Genomic DNA, 14,576 nt, shown 5'->3' with positions numbered 1-14,576 from the left:
GGAAGGTCATTGCTACAGGGGATACTGAACGTTCTTCATGGTTTTGGATTTATGACTTATGGAACTGGTCGAGCTTGAACCCAAAACTATTTTTTTTCCCCCCTTTTTTTCAAAATGCGATTCGGTCATTTTCAACTAATCTCAATCCAATTAGATACGCAATTTCGGAGAAAAGAATACTAAATTTCGAGGACGTCGAAGTGATTAAAGAGCCCATTATTTTCATAAAAAACTCGGGTAAGGAGACTCGATCCGGGGGCTAACGAAGCGGAGTGGGATAGAAAGATCTGGATTGCACAACAGAGGAATATTTCCGCTCCGGTGATTCGATTCAGTGACTAATTGTAAGACGGGTTCATCATCAAACGGAGCAGAGGTGAGCTACCGGAGACGACGCGACCAGCGACCTCCGTGCTGCAGGAAGAACGCCGTATGTACATTCAAGAGTTGCCAAATGTCTCCAAATAAAATATGAATTTTACGGGAGAGTTGTGCATAGTTTTCCTTGAAATTTTGGGATAATTTAGATTCAAGTGTGTACAAAATTGTCTGAAATTTTTGAGGAAAAATATCCAGGAGTTTCCTTGAAAATTCGTATTTTATTGGAGGAAATTTGGCAACGCCTGGTGGCTCATACGGCGTTCTTCCTTAGCACGGCAGCGTGGCCAGACGGCCGCGACAAGGCCAGATGCCACGAGGGAGGGCCTCATCACTTGAAATATTACACCGTCCTCAAGCTAGAGTACCTTTGTAGAAGGAGTGGACACCGGGTACCGAGGATACTTTTAACAACTAAAAAAGTGGCCAAGACGCGGGATGGGCGGGGATTGTTGCCGACCTACGACGCTGATCACCTATTTTACATCACCGTTAAAAATCATGAGAGAAGTCAGGGTGTCCAGTTTTTTTATCTTGGAAAATCCTGATTTTTCCTGGTTTTTGACTATGCTAAATCCTGATTTCATAATTTTTTCAAATCCAGATCAAATCCTGATTTTTTGCGGGAAAAAAATTAAAATTTCTGGATAAGCGCATGCGAAAGCACAGAAAATCCGATCGAACGGCTGACTTTTCTCAAATCCTGATTTTACGACCGACTTTTCTAAAATCCTGATTTTACGACCGACTTTTCCTTAAATCCTGATGAAATTGGGATTAAATCCTGATTGACCTCAAATCCCGATGGAATCCGGGAAATCCTGATGGAATCGGGAAAATCCTGATGCTAGACACCCTGTAAGTACTCCGTTCTCGAATTGAGGATATGATGGAGTCTAATTCTAACTCCTTTGAAAATTTTAAGGAATTTGCTTTGTACTATGGAGAAAATTCGCTGAAATTGGCACAACCGTTTTCATGTAAAAAAGTGAATTGCCAAATTTGGTTTTCTGTTTAACGCGATCCAAATGTGACGAGGTTTTTTTCTGCTTGACGCGGTCCAGCGTCACTCTACTGACATAAAGGCGTAACTACACTTTGAGATGAGCCCGGGAAAGCATCGAATTATAGGGACAACAGGGATCTTCGCCAAGTGTATAGTTATGTCCTTTCGTCGGGAAGGCGGGGCGACGATATGTCTACACCTTCGACTGTATCTCAATTTTGTGCGCATTTAACCTATTCTGCCATACTAAGGAAGAACGCCGTATGAACCTTCAGGCGTTGCCAAATTTCCTTTGATTAAACACGAATTTCCTGGTAAACTTAAGAATATTTTCCCCCAATTTCAGATAATTTTCCTCGCAGTTCTACCAACAAAATTTCAAGGGAAAATATAGGTAACTTTCCTCAGAAATGTCCATTTTATCGAGGGAAATTTGGCAACTCTCGAATGTTCATACGGCGTTCTTCTTTAGCATGGCAGTATTTGAAGGGTGTCGTTGATTACCTTGAGAAGATGGGTGGCTGTTTGAAGATGATGTGGAAGTCGTTCTGGCTGCTGACGAGACCGTCTCTTGAGTGGAGGGCGCATTTGAAGCTGCGGCGCCGCTTATCTGTCATCTGAAACAGGCGAAACCGCAAAAAATCATTATAGAATCTACCTACAAAACGAGAAATTTTGACATCGGACACGAGGAAAGAATGGATCAACGCGGGATTCGCACTCGCAGGTCAACAACCTGTAACCAGAGACCGCAGCAGAGACAAAATGATCCACGGGCACGACTATGCAAACAATGAGTGCGGAGGTATCAAAATTATTCGTCGAATCCTTCACTTCGAGATCAACTTAAATCTTCAGGGAAAATAGTGCAAAAATTGAAAAAAGAATCCTCGCAATACGTCGTTTTCTAGACGAACAGGCGTGACTATATTTCGAAGTCGCAAAATTGAAAAAATCAATTCGATTTTTTGACGAAAGTATAAAAAATCGAATTTTATCCGAAATTAGGCTGTGTAAAATGCAAAGTCCGTAACATTTTCAGTGAAAAACGCCAGGAAAATTTCTACAAAAAGTATTATTTGCGCGTGAAAATTTTACGACGTTGAAATGTGCGTACGTTAAAAGACCAATCTAGAGACTATTTCCATTTCCAAAAACAATCCACTTACTGGTTAATATTTGAAAAACAGCAATCGTTTATACCCAGAATGCATTGCGCCAAACTGAGCCTCCACCTTCATCGAAGACTGAATCCGTGCAAAAGCTTTCGAGAGAAAATTTTCCGTGACTTTTTACAAAAGTCTAAGTAAACCACGTTTTTCTACAAATTAAGAATTTTTTTCTTGGGAACTCTAGGACTCAATTCTCCTTCACTTTAAGAGCTTTCAGGGTCAATCTTGCGCCAAGAATTCCAGATTTTCTTCTTCCATGCATCTAAAAAGTAAAGGGAAATTATCTCCCAGAGGACAAGGCCCCTTTTTTAATTCGTTATTTCCTTCACAAACGAACGTAACTGAATTTTAATGTTGCCAAATTTTCCCTTACAAATTGTATTGTTACCAGGAGAATCTTGGACATTAAAGATTTGAACTAAAAATTTCCTTGATTTTCTCTCTGGTCTCATGCAAAAATCAGAAAAAAATTGAAAAACAATTGCATAGGTATATTCTTGCAAAAATTGAATTATGACACCATTACGTAACTTTCGATGCGCACTTGTACTAAAATTGTTGAAATTTAACTTTTTCTAGCGACTGACCAATTAGGTCAATTCTGTCCGAATTTCCCTACTACGCTACTTTGTTGCGATGACCGTTTCGAGTATTGCTCTCATCGTCAGGTACACTAACATTTATCACATGTTTAACTATTTCAGTATATCTGCAGACTATGGGAGCTATACCCGAAAGGGCCATCGCAATATGGTGAAGTAGTCGGAAAATTCGGACTGAATTAATTGGTACGTCGCTAGAAAAAGTTAATTTCCAACAATTTTGGTAAGTATTGAATTGTTTGAGTCAATTTTGCAACCTTGGAACAGAGTTACGTTCCTTCGTGCGGGAAGTGACGGATTTTAGAGTGTCGTGATACGGAGCACGGCACTACCCGCGAGGTTCCGTGGTTCGCCTTCATTTCCACGAAATGCGGCTAAACTTAGCGCTCATTTTGTGCTTTGCTCAGCGTGCATGGAGGATTGATGAGGGATCGTGGTCGGACATTATAAACTAATGCGGAAACCCTAAAAATAGCGAGAGGAGGGTTCCGAGGTGAGGTTGACGACGGTTGATGGCGGCTCATCCCTTCAAAGCGATCGCCGCACCACCGCACCGCGCCGATTCAACTCCGAATGTGATGTGTCTACACTCCGTGCTATGGAAAAACGCCGTATGAGCTTTCAGACATTGCCACATTTCCGTCAATATAAACAGCATTCACTGAGAAAATTCTAGATGTTTTTCCTCAAATTTTTCAGACACTTTTGTTCCCGATTTTATCGAAAACATCTGAAACTTTTAGAGAAAAATATGCGTAACTTTCCAGAAAAATTAACATTTTATCGAGGCAAATTCGGCAACCCTCGAATGTTCATACGGCGTTTTTCCTTAGCACGGCAGTACATCAAGGTTCAGGTTTCATTCACGATAAGCCACGCTGAGTTTCCGTGCTGAGTTTTCCACCGCTTTTCATTCAGTTCTGCTCGTCACGCAACACTCTTGTATTCGTGCACTTTCATATGAAGTTTTCGTCATGAGACCGTGACTATCCAAAAAGGAAATTTTTTAGTCTTCGCGGTTTAAAGAAAAAAAGTTTGTAAAATCATAGGAGATTCAAACTTGCTATAACTTTTCTTTGAATTTTCCAAAGAAAGTGTGTCTTAAGAGACTTGGATGGAAAAATGAGCGGAATTTTCCCGATTTTCTCTGACCAAAATTACCAAAATTTCTTGGTTTTTCACGCCGACGATTTGCACACGTAGAACTGAAAATGGACTTAAAAAATTTTTTTAAAAAAAATAATAATTTCAAAGCAAAGACACGTGAACTTTCTTCCTTCAGATATGGATTATTCAAGCGACTAAAAAATTATGCTCCTCAATGAAATCAATTCCATTGATTCTGAGTGAAACACAGAGCATTGAGCCTCGAACTTGGACAGTGGCGTGGCGTAAATGATCGATTATCGATATCTCGCCATTTGAAGCTATAGTAAAGAATCGATTACTAAGGTGTTCGCTGCGAACACCCTGATAATCGATCTTTTTTCATGGGTTTGAGTGGCATATCAATCGATACATCGCAAAAAGCACGCCACGCCATTGAACTTGACTGACGCTCACATTGATTGCATAGACATTGTGCGTTATTCCGGATTTTAAATTTCTTGAAGTCTTTTCCACATAATTCCCTGAATTCACCATGATTGCTCTGATCTGATCAAATTCCCCGACAATTCTGGTTTTCTAGATCTGCAGACACCCTCGGAAAATTTGACTCGTGATTTAAAGTAAGTAATGTCTCTAAAAATTACGAGGAAGAACCACGACTTCCCTCCAAATTAAATGCTCAATCGAATGAAATTCGTCAACGTTGGAATTCCCATACGGCGCTGTTCCTGAGGACGGGAGGCCTGAATTGAGTGAATTAACCGGAGCCCGGATGCAGCGGCACGAGTCTTCACCTTAACAAAGGAAACTCCAGGGAAGGCGGGGGTGGAGCGGGGGCGGGAATGAAGGGGGGTGTCACCCTCCTCCCTCCTCCAAGTCGGAAGGGGATAGGATCCTCGGTGGAAACTTATCCCCGAAAACGCGGAGGAAAGGCGGGTGGATGCGTTGTTCGTACGTGCAGGGATTGGGTTACTCGCGGCGCGGCGCACAGAGGACCGAGGCAATCAGAGAGGTCGGACATGAAATTGTTGACTAAAACTGCAAATGGAGAATTTGCAGGTGTCTTAAATTTTGAAAATTTCATGCTTAGAATTATACTTCTAGAAAAACGTTGTACGAGGACACCCTTGGTTTTGAAATTGAAAAATTATCGGAGAAAATAGGACAAAATAGCGGCATCTGCCAATATGAATGTGTTTCAGTGGAAAATGCCGCCTGATGACGTAATAATGCGGCACATTTTCTCACTTTTAAATCTATTTTTCTCCAATTTCCCATGTCAGAAAAAAATTATGAAAAATACTACGAACTCAGCTCATTTAAGCACTCTCAGAGGAAGCAATAAAATTTGTGCGTGCAAATTCTCCATATTTCGTCACATTTTTAATTTTGAGGGGAGCATACAGAAAACAATTTCACACGGAAACCAATGTAACCACTTTTTGAACCTCAAAGTTTTGTATAAACGGAGTTATAAACTTTCAAAGTTTCCAAAGTTTGTCCGACCTCTTCCATTGACTGGACCCACTGTGCGGCGCGGCCGTGGGTCGCGTGCTCCTGCAATCCCTCGCCTTGGCGTGCAGTCCTGATGCAATCGCGAGGGACAGGGCCCGCGAGAGGGATTGCGAAGCCGCCAATCGATGCGATGCGATGCCATTGCCGGCCCCGATTATTACGCTTGCCTCCTCCTCGACCCCCGCGCCCCGGGCCGGGCCAAAAATAAGCTCAAGAGCAAGACGAACGTGCATCTTCATGGCTCTCGTTCTTACGCTGGCGCTGGAACTTACGCCGCACGTGCGCTTGAAAGTTAGCAACACTGGTTTCTCGCCATTTAAAAGTATGTGAAACAATCGATCCTTGGCGAGGCAGCTTGCCTCGCCGGGAATCGATATTTTTAAAGGATTTGAATGGAGCGAGAACAGCGTTGCCACTCGCAAAATCGATTTTTCCCGTAGTTTCGTAAAAAATATACACTGGTAAAAAAAAGTAGCTTGGATCTAGAGTCCAGACTCTTAAAAACATTGACAAGAAAAAATACTCTTGATTCAAATGGAAATCCGCCTAAATTAAGAGGCTTGGCTCTTCGATTCAAGGAAAAATCCGATTGAATCAAGAGTATTTTTTTTGTCAATGTTTTTAAGAGTCTGGACTCTTGATCCAATCTACTTTTTTAACAGTGTACCTACATATGAAAATTACACCTAAATTTACCCCGATATAACGGAAAATACGCAATCTCTTCAGTGGTAATATTAACAAAAAAGAGTTTACGAGTTTTCGCCGTACATTCGCAGCATTCATAAACGTCGGTAGTTCGCGGATGGCAAAAAGCTAAGATTTTCCTTCAATGGGCCTGTTGCATGCAAGAGATACAGCCGTGCGAATAGACTTTTCAGAGGTTAAATGACACGAAAATTACGATGGTCACATTAAAAAAGTCTGAAATACACTCCTTACTGCGCAATTTGCGTTGTTAGGAACGCGCTTTTTCAAATTTCCCGCGTCTGGGGGCAGTTTTCTAACGGAAACAATTAACGGCAACTCGCGGCTATTTCCGGTCAACTAAAACTGACAACATAACCTAAAAATCGGAGCTCGTGATATCGTGAAATGAAATGTAGGAGGATTGCGTTGGATATTTAAAAGTTGATCGATTTGGTTAGCGCATAAAGCGTATATGGACCACTATAAGAGATCACGTTGGGTTTGTAAACAAACTGAAGGAAACAATAACAACAACAACAACGACTCGGCATCTTCCGGAAATCACCGAGCCCGCCGTTTGCTCGTTTCCGGTGATTAGAAAACTGCCCCCAGACGCGGGGAATTTGAAAAAGCGCGTTCCTAACAACGCAAATTGCGCAGTAAGGAGTGTATTTCAGACTTTTTTAATGTGACCAACGTAATTTTCGTGTCATTTAACCTTTAAAAAGTCTATTCGCGCGGCTGTATCTCTTGCATGCAACAGGCCCATTGCGTGTGATACCACAAAACTACTCCGGAGTTCGAATAGTTGCGCGCTTGGCGTCCGCTTTGACTAGTGTCATAAACGTCGGTAATTCGCGGATGGCAAAAAGCTAAGATTTTCCTTCAATTTCGTGTGATACCACAAAACTACTCCGGAGTTCGAATAGTTGCGCGCTTGGCGCCCGCCTTGACCAGTGGGCAGATTGTTGAAATTGGTAGACAAAGCAATAGACAAAAACAACAGAAAGGATACGAAGAGATCTAATTGGTGGAAGCAGGTGGTAGCAATGGACAAAGGCGATAGGTATTGGACTAACGAAAGGCAACCCACGAGAGATCCTTTGGTTAGTCCATCATCCTTTTCATTTCATGTCATTTTCTCCCTTAATCCTTAGTCAACAAGAACCACCCATTTCAACCAATAGGTTCCCTCCATACTCCTTATGTCTGATTTGTCTATAGCTTTGTCTATGAATTCCAACAATCAGCCCGCTGCGTTGATTCACTTTCCGTTAACATTCCAAAAACACGCGATGCAATCTTGGAATGAAGTGCGTTCTTTCGCCCGGGAAGCGACGAATTGTCACTCCTATTTATTCCGTCGAAATTCGTTTTAGAAAGGAGCTTTGCGAAGAAAACTCGGGAAAGTGGCGTGTTTTGAAGGGAGATATTCCCCCAAAATTAAGTGCAGGCAACTCGCTCGTAACGGAACTGAAGTAACTTCTCCTGTCTGCGTTCTCCACGTGGAAGCCGAGCGACAGATGCCGCGGTAAATTGCCACATCCGTTTCCTCTTTTAACGGACTTGCATGTTGCCAATTTCAAGATGATTATCGTGAAAAATATTTTTAAAAAAGGATCCACAACTTGCGCGCTTTTTGTCTACCTTTTTTTATGATATGCAAGGCACGGAGCAGACTAGATGCCCGGCACAGACGATCATAACAGTAAGAACCTGGACGAAATGTACGTGTAACGGATTTAACGTCATCAGCGGCGGTGTTGCGGTTACGATGCGCTCTTGGTTTTCCGCGGCTATGCCTACTTTTTTACGGCACTTCGGTGGTTTGGTGAATTTTAGCATTTTTTTTTTTCGATTCCTTAATTGGACGGCATGACTTCACCAGAATCAGCTTACTTAACTACATCAACAGTTGCCTGATTTCTTTGCGTCATTCATTTTTTTTCCAGGAAAACTCATAACAATTCTGATTTAAAATTTCGCCAGCAAGTATGTTCTTTAGAAACCGTACAGAATAAGTTTGGTTAGATCATGTTCTTTAATTTTCTTTTAGAAAGAGAGAAAGCGAGAAAAAGTTAGGCGACATGAAACATTGTTCGATGCAGATATATCGATCTTTCTGAACAATCGCAGTGCGATTTTAACCGAGCAGTACTGAGTCCCATAAAACAGTGAGCACTAGGCTTTCACATCAGTGCTAGATTGTTACTGTGATTTGTATGCAAGGGACTGAAAAGTGAACATCTACACAGTTATTTTTCACTTAAAATCTTCCCTTAGTCGAAAGTTTCAGCCATGGAGTTTAATCCCCGGAAGTAAATCTTATGAGGAACACGAATTTGCCTTCATTTTCACGTGATACCCTATGCTTCACCCCGGAGTTAGTTTAGTTGCCCGGCCGGCCAAACCCAACTGCGGGGCCAGCGCAGCGGGCCAGCAGAAGTGTTCATCGACTTCCTTCGAAATATGATCATCATTCTGTTACTGTTGGAACGCGAAATCTTTCACATTACCACTAGATTACTTCTCGCGCTTTCTTTACTTTCACTATTTTGTTTCGTTTTGAAAAGTGAATCTATCAATAGAAAAGGATTGAATATTTTCTTGTCCTGGTCCTTGTAAGCACTTGTCCTATTTTTAAATCTGAAAAAAGATTTCTCGCAATCTAAGAAGTTTTTAAATTGCAATTTTGAGATTTAAATGGACTCCAGACAGGTCAAAATTAAAATTGCGCCCACTCGTCCAGAAAATATTTGAAATTTCGCGTAAATTATGCTAAGCTTATAGAATTTCACAGTGGCATTTCATGACATCAATCAAGTTTTCGACTTGCAACTAGGACCGGATTGATTTACACATTCTCCTGGTATCAAAACTTAGTTTACCAGCCTAGAAAAAACCCATGCTAAATTCCGAAAATTATCACGGGGATGAATTCCACGGGATTAAAAAGGGTCTCAACTTGTAATTTGGGCTATATTGATGTAAATCGACTTTAAACAAGTCCCGAGTGAAAACCGACGAAACCCCACCCCTATAAACAAAAATTCAAAATATCGCAGGGTGTCTACTAAAATAGGCTGGCCAAAAATCAGTACGTTTTCAGCAAACTCCCATGAAATTCAGTGCCTCCTTGACGGAAAAATTCAATACTTTTTCAGTACCTCCTATTGACGAAATTGGAAAAATTTCAAAAATTTGAATTTTTCGCTCGAAATGCATCAAAAATGAAAACAATTCCAGACCTCCTTGCGGATTTTCCGCACTTTTTCGGTACTTCCGGACCGCCCTCAAAAAAGCAGTACTATTTCCGGACTTTCCGGAAATTCCGGACTTGTAGACACCCTGTACCGTGAAATTTCAGGAAAATTCTCCACCTCTCGACTCGAAACGGGACAGACGGCAACGCGGTGGGCTCTTCCTCGGAGCCTGAGTGGGCCACAACATTGCCAGATAGTGCTGAAAATCCAAATCCCCTCCATTCAAACCTACGTAAAATCCTTATTCCACCGCACAACGTAGCAACTTTACGCGGACGATCCGCGATCCGCATCCGGCGGAGGCGGCTGCGCCTTGGGTGTCTCGGAGGACCGACGAGGCGCAGCTGCTCGTCCTTTCGCAAAAACCACCTAACTCCCCACGGGAACCGGCGGGAGTTGCGTCGTTTGGACCCGCCTCGGCTCCATCCGCTGGCCGTCTCCTTCGTCCTGAGCATGTGCCCCGTTCGGTTCGGTTCGCTCGTGCCCCGGCCCCGACCATCTGCCCCCCCCCCCCCCCCCGCCGCGGCCGCTTTCCGTTTCCGCCGCTTTGTGCCCGTTCGGTTCGCCGTTTGCACCCGACACTTTTCCGCTCCTATTCCGCTGGCGCCTCCTCCGTCTTGCCCTCGTCGCACGCGCCTGCGCTCTGATAGGCGAGCTTTGTCGCTTCCACCGTCGGAACTTCATACATGCGCCTCGTTAGCGGGGTCATTACGGACAATGCCGGCTGATTATTGGAATTGATAGCAAAGAAGATATGATGATATGGATAAATACGTATATGGTATATATGGAAGATATATGATATGGCTAATAAGAAGATGTGGATAAAGAAGACGAAGAAAAAATGGAGCGATCTGATTGTTCTTGACGGAAGGGGAAAACGACTTGGAGATTTTAACGCAGAGTAGAAAAGCTGGATGGAGCGAAACGCGTGGTGCGACTGTTTCGACTTGCAAGAAGGTAAAATTGCATGTCCACGAAGTGAAGGAGAATATACCCTGGCACAAATTGGCAATACCTCGGAGCTACGTTTCAAAATACCATCGGAATTCTTATAGCCGGCTGTAGAAAGCGAAGAAAATCATACAGCCGGGTTATAGTTCCTATCGCTGGGCTATACAGTTTATCGCTAGACTGTAGCTTTATCGCCATCGGCTATAAAAGGCTCTAAGAAATTGTATAGCCGGCTATAGAAGCTATAGGATATCTAACAGACGGCTTTAAATCTACAGTATTTTGGAAAACAGATCGTAATGCCAATTTTTGCCGGGGTAAACTCTTCTCGGCTGACTCTGTGACTATAACGCAGAGTAGAAAAGTTGGATGGGGCGAAACAACGGAGAACATGGGGTTCTACATCAGCTCAAGTAAGTATTCACTATTCGGTTCGTCAAATACATATAACTTTCAGTTCAAGTAACCGAACTGTCAGTTCGTATAGCTGAACTTATGAGGTTAATCGGTTATTTTGTAGAGAGAACGCTTAACGCACTATGCTTCTACGAATACTTGCGAAAATTAAAAATGTTGATAGTTTGCCTTTAGTGCGAACGCACTGATTTTTACAAAACTAGTGCGAGGACGTTGAATTTTTGAGAAAATTACCGCTCGGATGTAAAATTTTGAAAATATTACAGTACAGTAGACTCTGGATTATCCGGCTTCGTATTATCCGGACTCTGGATTATCCGGATCGATTTTGCAACCATGTGACTACGTACGCATTCCGATAAGTGAGCGGATCCGCGGAGAAGCGGTTGCAAGGCATATTGGCGCCTGCAAGGCTGAAGGAATACTTCACGCATTGCGCCAAACTGTGAGGTCGGCGTGGAACGCATTAGCGCCTACTAGATTGCATAAATACTTCTCGCACTACGCCAAACGCAGTGCAGTCGGTTAGTTAGCCTAAAACGCACGTTAGCGACTACAAGACTGCATGAATACTTCACGCATTGCGCGCTTTAATCGTTGCATTGTAATTTTTCGTTGTCGGCTACCAGTCATGATCTAAATTGAGTCGTTCAGTTTGGCGTTAACATTTTAAATTCGTGTTGGTATGTGCATGATGTATACATAATAAGAATACTGTGGTGTTGGTTGGTGGTGTTTGTGTTTACTATTATTATCCGGATTTCTTTTTCATACGGATCGGGCCCGGCACCAATTTATCCGAATAATCCAGAGTCTTCTGTCGAAAAAGCGTTACATTTCTTGAAAATTAATGTGACCGCGTCTGATTTTTAGAGTTTTTGTGAAAACACTATTTTCGAGTGCAAATTACTTCGAACATGCGGTGTCATAGTGCGTGGGCTGTATCCTTGGTTGCTCGAAACTGCGTGTACCCAGGAACTTACAGCACTCCCCTGGTCCTGATCGCACCGCTAAGCTATTCTGCCGCGCTAAGGAAAAACGCCGTACGAACATTCGAGAGTTGCCTAATTTCCCCGAATAAAACATGCATTTTTGAGGCAAGTTCCACATGACTTTCCTTAAAATTTTCAGATATTTTAGATTAAATAGTGAACAAAATTGACTGAAAAATTTGAAGACAAATATTCAACATTTTCTCAGTAAATGAGGTTTTTCTTGAAGGAAATATGGCAACGTCTGAAGGCTCATACGGCGTTTTTCCTTGGCACGGCAGTACTACACTCATAAAATTACTCTTCCCGTGAGGAAAAATCTGCACACACACAGCAGCCTGGCGATGTCCCTCTTGATTCAAAAGTGAGTTGCGCGCTTCGTTTTTCCAACGCAAGATTTTAAGAGGGAAAAGCCACTTGCTGACGAGTGACGAGTCAACCTGAAGTATGCATGATGCAGAAGTTGCCGTGGAAATGGCACGTTCTCGCCACTTTCTCAACGCACGGAACCTCCACCTCCTCCCATTCGATGTCAAGACCTATCAACCCTATTTTTTTACGAGCCTTGGATTCCACAAGAATACTGTATTTTAGAGATCATTTGATCTTCGACGTGTTTGTTTTTGAACTCTCTCGGTTCATTTATTAATTGGCACTGGCGACTAGCCGGCTCGTCCCGATCCAAGCTTTGTGCTCTGACGTCCTCAGGGAAAATCAACATTCTCGCGTTGCCAAATTTCAATGAAAGGCCAATTTCCTGGGAAAATGACCATTTACTCCTTCGGAATTCTGCACAGAATCATATTCGCAGTCGATCTACTGAATGGGAAACGTCCATGAATCCTGTGGAGGAGATGTCTAAATGTGATTGTACTATGGAGGTGTATACTATTCAATATTTTTTGCTTATGATAAACTTCCAAAAGCTCTTCGAGTTCAAATTTTTGATGATTTTACAACTACTTAGTCCAATAACTGGATCATAAAACTGCTAATTTCCTCAATGCACTTGTTATTCGCTTTCGTTGAGTACCTATATTGTTTGTTTTTTTTTTTCTATGATGATTGGATTGATTGATGATTGATGTAATGTAACATTCACCAATATACACTCATGATGTTTAAAACAGAGTTATTCGTTTCAGCATTATTCCTCGATAAGGTATCCGTTTTTCTCTAAGAGGAGGGAAAGGGGAGGCAAACTTGCCTTGCGGGCGCTTTACAGAGAGGGAGAGGACCTAAAAATTAGACGAGGTGACTTACGTGATTTATGGGCTGCCCCTGACCAATAAACAAAGCACTGTTTATTTTGGAGGAAAGGTATAAATATTTCCATAACTTTCCTCAAGTCGAATATGATGAAAAGTGTTGGACGGAGCATAAATATTTTCATACCTTTCCTCTCGGATAAATATATTTGATCTCGGGGAATAATTTGGCAAGATCCGAGCGCCGATACGCCCTGCCCCTCGTTACGGAGTCCAGCGGGTCGTTGGTCCAATCGATCGATCGCCAAAGCCCCATCTCAGCGACGTTATCTATCGATCAAGGTCGATTCACGGATCGAGGCGCTGGTCCAATCGATCGATCGACAAAGCCCCATCTCGGCGACGTTATCTATCGATCAAGGTCGATTCACGGATCGAGGCGCTGGTCCAATCGATCGATCGCCAAAGCCCCATCTCAGCAACGTTATCTATCGATCAAGGTCGATTCACGGTTCGAGGCGCTGGTCCCATCGATCGATCGACAAGGCCCCATCTGAGCAATGTTATCTATCGATCAAGGTCGATCCACGGATCGAGGCGCTGGTCCGATTAGGCCGAGGCGGGCGGCCGTGGGAGCCGTAGGTTGGCCGGCGGGGTCCTGGACGGGCCCTGGCAGAGGCCCCGACGGACCACCGGCCGAGAAGTTGGGGGGCCTGGCCGCCTCCCCCCTCCTCCTCCCCCGCCTAAGCCGGGGCTCCGGACTCCGGTCGACTAATACTAATCCGCCCATCATTCTCCACCTAATTGAGCCATCATTCCGCGGCTCCTCCATACTCCGATTCCACTCCCGACTCGCCGTATCAAGATGCAAGCCCGATTCACTTCCCGACGATGCATCGCCGCTCGTTCGCCGAGCCCCATCCGAAATTTTATTACCCGATCGACGGGTTTAAGAGGCGAATTTCAGCGATTGGTTTTGGTTCACTTTTGGGATCCTTCAACCGGACATTTTTCTTCAACCAAATATATTAGTCTGTTCAGCTCACCAGCAATAATTGAACTTCATATTGCAATTGGACGTATTTCTGCCCAACGGAACTATGTGCATTAAGCCATGAGCCCTGAGATCCATACGGATATATGCATGACAGGGCTCACGTCATGATGTACATAGTTCCGTTTGGCAGAAATACATCTAATTAGGAACTACAATTTCCGACTAATCCGTAAAAACTTTTATGCGCATAGGGAAACTAATGATTGAGTGTC

The 14,576-nt window shown here is 43.2% G+C and overlaps 1 protein-coding gene across 2 annotated transcripts in view; it reads right to left on the bottom strand.

Annotated features, from left to right (window-relative positions):
- Window positions 1–14,576, bottom strand: part of stet (stem cell tumor) — a 50,013-nt gene that overhangs the window by 15,376 nt on the left and 20,061 nt on the right. For both annotated transcript variants that reach the window (XM_072299967.1, XM_072299968.1), the window contains one exon: window positions 1,889–2,001. In XM_072299967.1, coding sequence (XP_072156068.1) covers window positions 1,889–2,001 — 113 coding nt within the window. The remainder of the gene's footprint in view (window positions 1–1,888; window positions 2,002–14,576) is intronic.

This window comes from Bemisia tabaci, chromosome 4, assembly GCF_918797505.1.
Source record: "Bemisia tabaci chromosome 4, PGI_BMITA_v3".
Taxonomy (NCBI): domain Eukaryota; kingdom Metazoa; phylum Arthropoda; class Insecta; order Hemiptera; family Aleyrodidae; genus Bemisia; species Bemisia tabaci.
Note: the sequence above shows the minus strand (reverse complement) of the source record. Positions and strands in the feature narration are given on the sequence as shown.